At 32.7% G+C, this 6,335-nt stretch overlaps 1 protein-coding gene across 3 annotated transcripts; it reads left to right on the top strand.

The window, feature by feature from the left end:
* The first annotated feature begins 1,314 nt into the window (after positions 1–1,314).
* Positions 1,315–5,304, top strand: LOC115722524 (zinc finger BED domain-containing protein RICESLEEPER 1). 3 transcript variants are annotated; one of them, XM_030651756.2, is made up of 2 exons: positions 1,315–1,537; positions 3,223–5,304. In XM_030651756.2, exon 2 carries the CDS (start codon positions 3,449–3,451, stop codon positions 5,078–5,080), a length of 1,632 nt encoding a protein of 543 aa, XP_030507616.2. In that variant the 5' UTR covers positions 1,315–1,537; positions 3,223–3,448; the 3' UTR covers positions 5,081–5,304. The 3 variants fall into 3 exon arrangements, with proteins under 3 accessions (XP_030507616.2, XP_030507613.2, XP_030507615.2); XM_030651753.2 differs by having other exon boundaries at positions 3,090–5,304; XM_030651755.2 differs by having other exon boundaries at positions 1,329–1,844; positions 3,090–5,304.
* Positions 5,305–6,335: the final 1,031 nt, after the last annotated feature.

Raw genomic sequence — 6,335 nt, 5'->3', positions numbered from 1 at the left:
GTCCTTGAGTAGTAATTTGGAAGCGTCGGTTATAACATAACCTTCTTCTTCTCCTTCTCTTCCTTCGACTTTTTGTAGAGCAAAAAAGCCAGAATGGGTTGAAATTTACATGAGGCGATAGACACAAGAGGATTTTTTTTGGTTTATGGGGAGTGCAAGTTTGAGTTGAGAAATTGTCATGTTTTCCATAGTTGTTGATGATATTTGGAATACCCAATTGAATGGCACATTTTAGGGACATGGAGTTGATGAAGTTGAAGATTTGGTTCCATATGTGGCCTTGAGCTCTTAGCAATTCTATGCTATTTTCCTCATTTAGAACCAAATCTATATTATTGTTAATTAATACTTACTCCCATGGCAATTGGCATGGGGTTAGCGAATGTTGATCAAACTTGTGTGTTCCCCAGCCAACTGTTGTGGATGAAGCATTTGAAATCTGGTCAAGACGTTGACCCTTCTATTAGGAAAGTATTTGAAGAGGTTGGTTTTTTTTCTTGGAATAATTACATAAGACACTATTTTTTGTAAATATTTACATTTTAACGTTTAAAGAATATTTTTTTTACATTTTTACGATTTTCCAAAAAATAACACGAAAACAACAAAAAATCAACAAGAAAACAACATAAAAGTAACATGAAAATAACATCAAAATAACATACATATAACAAAAAATTAACATGAACAAAATTTCAACATAAAAAGACCGTATTTTAAGTAAATAAAATAAAAAAAATCGTAAAAATATTTAAAATTCCGTGAAACCATATTTTTGTTATTTTTTTTTATTATTTTTGTGCATTTGTGAAATTCACCCTTTTTTCTTTTCCAAGTTTTTTAATGAGTGCTCAGTTGTGTTCTCCTCTATATTAGCTATTAGTAGTTAATGTTTTTTTTCTAAAAAAAAAATTACATTTTTACGTATAATTCTCTTTTTTATTATTATTTTTTTATTTATACAGTTTTTTATAAAAATAACACAAAACTAATAAAAAATTTACATAAAAATAACATAAAAAAATACTGATAAAAAAAAATTAATAAAAAATTAACAAGAATACAACATAAAAAAATCGTATTTTCTGTAAATAAAATCGTAAAAATATTTAAAATTTTATAAAACCGTATTTTTATAAATTTTTTGTTATTTTTGTGTATTTGTAAAATAATCTCAAATGAAAATCCTTCTTATGAAAATTGCCTAGTATAACTTTAATCCAATTAATAAATTAAATCTCTTAAAATGCGTTACACAATTTTATTATAATTATTAATCTTAGATGATTAAAGAGAAAATTAATTTAAACAAAATAATAATAAAAATAAAGAAAATTGGGGTGAAATGGCCAAAGGCAGAGCGTTGGGTTGGCGAGAAGAGTAACAGGCAGAACACAGAAGGGCATTATGGTAATTTAACACAAGTTCATTGAGCCACCCAGGTTTTCCCCTTCTTCAACCATAGCCACTCTCTCTCTCTCTGAAACCCTAATCCAATCCAAGACGCCAATTGTTACGCACGCACTCTCCGAACACTGTAAGCTCTTACACCTTATTCATGGCGTTATCTTTAGCCTTAAATTTTCATTCCTTTTCTTTTTCTCAGAATTTGATTTCAATAATTTGGTGTTTGGAGAGGTCGGAGTTCAGAAAATCGACTGTTTCTTAAACTAATTTAATTTAAAAATGAATCGCTCCTTTTTTTTTTTGGTGTGTTTTCTCTTTTCCCGATCCGAAACCCGCGAGGTTTTTTATTAGGGTTTGTTCGACCCGATCGGTTACGACTCGGTTTGAATTGATTGGGTCAGTCGGAGCCCCGATTACTCCGATCCGGCAACCTTGAGGTTTGCTTTTCTGTACCCAAATCCCGGATTTTACAGGTTGACCCGGTCCCTTCATCAAGAACACGGACCTGGGTTGAATAAGATTAACATTGTATTGATTTATTGTGATATTGAATCAGAGTAACAATTTTGTTCTATGATTTTCAAGAAGAGTTATAACACATATGTGTTTTTTCTTTCTCCATAATTATTGGTAAAGTGTTTGAGAATTGCTTCTATCAGTGATTTTCTTTTCAAATTAGTTTTTTCGTTACACAAAATATTTAGCAAGTCTGCACAAACAGGATGTGTTTGCAGATTGTCATGCTTGAATGTTGAGATTTTAACTGTTAATGCAATGATGATAATTTGTTTTCTTTCTGACCCAACACAAGTATTATGTACATTAGATTTTTTTTGTATGTTAATGCAAATTGTGATTTTTGATATGAAAAGCATGTAAAATATGCAAATTGTGGAGTTTAATAGGAATTACTTGCTTATCATTATTTTGTGAACACTTTTTGTTTGAACACTTACTTTCAAACCATAAAGAGTTCTTTCCAACTCTTAAACTTACAGATTTCATAATCATTTGATAGAAGTTGAACAAAAATATGAATATACTGACATATTAGTTAAACATCTATATCATAAAGCATTCTTTCTAATTATGATCATCAATCTTACAGATTTCATATAACTATTGCATTTGATCATCTTCACACAATGAAAATCAAATTGTGAGCGTTGAATTCAAATTTATGTTCTTGCCTTTTAATATAAGTTTTTGTTTGATTTGTCAGATGAACTTTTAGTTAGTCTTGAAGTCTCGTTGAACTTCTCAGTGAGATTATCTGATATTTGATAATTACTCTGTAGCTTTAAATTATTTTCCATTGTTTCTTCCTTTGTAATCTTAGAGTAAATATTTAGCTTTTGAATTAGGCTCTATGCACTCCTTACAATCTTCATTTGTTTTACATGTCTTAATTTCTATTTGAAGCCTTGTTTTTTTTTGTGATATGGTCTGGGTTGATTCTGTGTGTTTGAAAAAATCCATGCTCGGCAAAAGTTTACATCTTTTATAGAGAATTAAGAACTTGCAAAACATACTTGCTCTCTTGGGATATAAAAGTAATATTGTCCCTTATAAAAGAAAAAGTAATAGTCTTTACTAAAGCTTCCAACAGGTCTTGTCTTCTATTAGCTTGGTCCTTTATTTTGTGTGTGTGTGTAATGTCATTTGCATTATTTTGTTTGCAGATATTATGCCACGGTAGATTGATCCAATGGATATGTCAGATGTAGTGATTGTGAAATCTACCCGATTAAAGTCTGTTGTTTGGAATGACTTTGATAGGATTAAAAAAGGTGATACTTGTGTGGCTGTTTGTAGGCACTGTAAGAAGAAACTCAGTGGATCAAGTACTAGTGGGACATCACATTTGAGGAACCACTTAATTAGGTGTCAAAGTAGAACCTCTCATGCCTTACCTCAGTTATATACACCCAGGGAAAAGAAAAAGGAAGGAAACCTTGCTATTACCAATTTCAATTCAGATCAAGAGCAGAAGAAGGATGAGGTTCTTAGTCTTGTCAATTTTAAATTAGAGCAAGATCATATGAAAGAGGATGGTGTTACATATGTACATAATAGCTTTGATCAAAGGAGAAGTAGATTCGACCTTGCACGCATGATCATCTTGCATGGTTACTCATTGGCCATGGTTGAACATGTTGGATTTAAAGTGTTTGTTAGAAATCTACAACCATTGTTTGAGCTTGTCAACTGTGATAGAGTTGAGGCTGACTGTGTGGAGATATACTTGAAAGAAAAACAAAAAGTGACCGAAGTGTTGGACAAATTGCCTGGTAAAATTAGTCTGAGTGCTGAAAAGTGGGCTTCTTTGGACAATGCCGAGTACTTATGCTTGACTGCACACTATATTGATGAATCATGGCAGTTGCATAAGAAGATTTTAAATTTCGTTGCAATTGATCCTTCCCAGACAGAAGACATGCATTCGGAAGTTGTCATGACATGTATGATGGATTGGGATATCGACCGGAAGCTTCTCTCAATGACATTCGATAGTAGCTCTACTAATGATAATATCGCCATGAGGATCAGTGGCCGGCTTTCTCAGAACAGATTTCTCTACTGTAATGGTCGGTTATTTGATGTACGTTGTGCATCTAATCTTATATTCATGATGGTTCAGGATGCTTTAGCTGCAGTGAATGGGGTGGCTGAAAAGATTCGTGAAAGCATTCGATATGTAAAGAGTACACAAGCAATCCAAGCAAAGTTCAATGAAATAGTTCAGGAAGCTGGAGTTCAATCTCAAAAGTCTTTGTGCCTTGATAATTCATTCAAATGGAATTCAACATGTACTATGCTTGAAGCTGCCTTAGAGCATAGGGATGCATTTTGTCTTTGGCCCGAAAAAGATGCCTCCTACACAATGTGCCCGACTGATGTTGAGTGGGATAGAGCAACTATCATCACTAGCTTCTTGAAGTTCTTTGTTGAAATAACTAATGTTTTCATGAGGAACAAATCACCAACTGCAAATCTCTATTTTCCAGACCTTTGCGACGTGTATCTGCAGTTAAACGAGTGGTGCAAGAATTCTGACGATTATATTAGCTCATTGGCAGCAACGATGAGAACCAAATTTGAAGAATACTGGGAGAGGTGTAGCTTGGGTTTAGCAGTTGCAGCAATGTTGGATCCTCGATTCAAGATGAAACTGGTCGAATATTACTATGCACAGATATATGGTAGTGGTGCCCCAAACCGAATCGACGAAGTTTTTGATTCTGTCAAGACACTTTACAGTGAACACTCCATATGTTTAGCTTCACTTGACCAAGATATGGCTTGGCAAGAGGGTGGTAGTTCAGGCTGCTTACCTAGGGATTCCAGAGATAGGTTGATGGGTTTCGACAAATTCCTCCATGAAACTTCTCAAAGTGAAGGCACAAAATCTGATATGGACAAGTACTTAGAGGAACCTCTGTTTCCTCGTAATGCAGAGTTTAGCATATTGAATTGGTGGAAAGTTCACACTCCAAGGTATCCTATCCTATCTATGATGGCACGCAACGTTTTGGGAGTTCCCATGTCGAAACTTACGTCGGATTATACTGGAGTAAGGATGCTCGACCACCATTGGAGCTCTCTCAACCCGGCCACCCTCCAAGCCTTAATGTGTGCACATGACTGGATACAGAGTGAACTAGAAAATTGACCTTTTCTTGTTCATTCATTATAAGCATTACTTTTTGTTTTCTTTAATAGCTATAATAAATATTAGGTAGTCAACTCTTTATTGCCTCTTGTTTTGTTGACCAAATTTTAACATGAGGAACAGGCTCGTTCTCACATGGATGAAATTCTTTTTTAATTGTTCAAATTGGTATGGAGTTTTTGTAATGTTGCTCTTTTGTCAATAATGCCTTTCCCTTTTTGGTATGGATCTCTTCAAAAGATAATTTTAGTGTGGTTGATTTTTTTTCTTTTTTTCTTTTTTTGAGTGTAGCGTAATGGTATTTTACAATCAGTTAATAGCCTAATAGCTTCAAGGTCCTAGGTTTGAACTCATGACCTCGCTTTTTTTTCTATCCCTTCCTCACCACTAAGCTAGCCTTAGTGACTTGATTTTTTCTCTCTTTGAATGCTTTGGGTAGCACCATTATTTGTGCCCAATAAGAATGTATGGTAATAAGAACTGAGTTAATGGAGGTGGCTTGGCTAGCAAATAGGTGAAACTATTTTATTTAATAGTTATCTTAACATTAATTTAGACAATTGATGATGTAACCTGTTTATTTTAACTTATATTTTCTGTGCTTAAATTAGGCAGCAAAATAAAGTATTTGGAGGATTATTACTATTTTTATTATTTGGAAAACATTATTTGTCCAATAAAAATACATAAAATGAATTTGAATGTTTAATGATTTTGTCCCACATGAAAAATAATAACATCATTTTTCTCTTATGAAAACTATATATGTGATAAAATGAGACTTGTAAGGTTGAGTCCTACTAAGTTACAGAAATAATCTCATCAACAAAAATATTAACAACGCAGACCGTGAGTTTATTCTTGACAAATTTGATCGGGTATTCATAATATTTGCCTTTTGATAGATTAAAAAATAGAAAAAGAAACAAACTACTATTTATTTGTATATATATTTTAGAATTTCTTCTAGAATAATGTTACTTGAAAACTTATTCTGATCTAGTTTCGCAACATGATATTATTCCACTTTCACTTTCAATTATTTTTAACAATATTCGGTGGTGATTTAAGTTCGTATAATTCTTGCATGTACAAGTTTGATAACTGTGAGATTGAAGAAAGAAACCCTACAATATATATTATTGCACTCTAGGTTTTGTTTTCTTAAATTTTGATTGCAAAGTGAATTTCAACAAAATTCATGTTCTAATCAATAAAAACCACAATCTTCAAAATATAAAATTTACCTTTGAAA

Source organism: Cannabis sativa, chromosome 9 (genome assembly GCF_029168945.1).
Source record: "Cannabis sativa cultivar Pink pepper isolate KNU-18-1 chromosome 9, ASM2916894v1, whole genome shotgun sequence".
Classification (NCBI taxonomy): domain Eukaryota; kingdom Viridiplantae; phylum Streptophyta; class Magnoliopsida; order Rosales; family Cannabaceae; genus Cannabis; species Cannabis sativa.
This window is presented reverse-complemented; position numbering and strand designations above follow the sequence as displayed.

What these genes read in the sequence shown, in the direction of transcription:
- LOC115722524 (XM_030651753.2), top strand. Translation starts at nt 3,116, where the DNA reads ATGGATATGTCAGATGTAGTGATTGTGAAATCTACCCGATTAAAGTCT.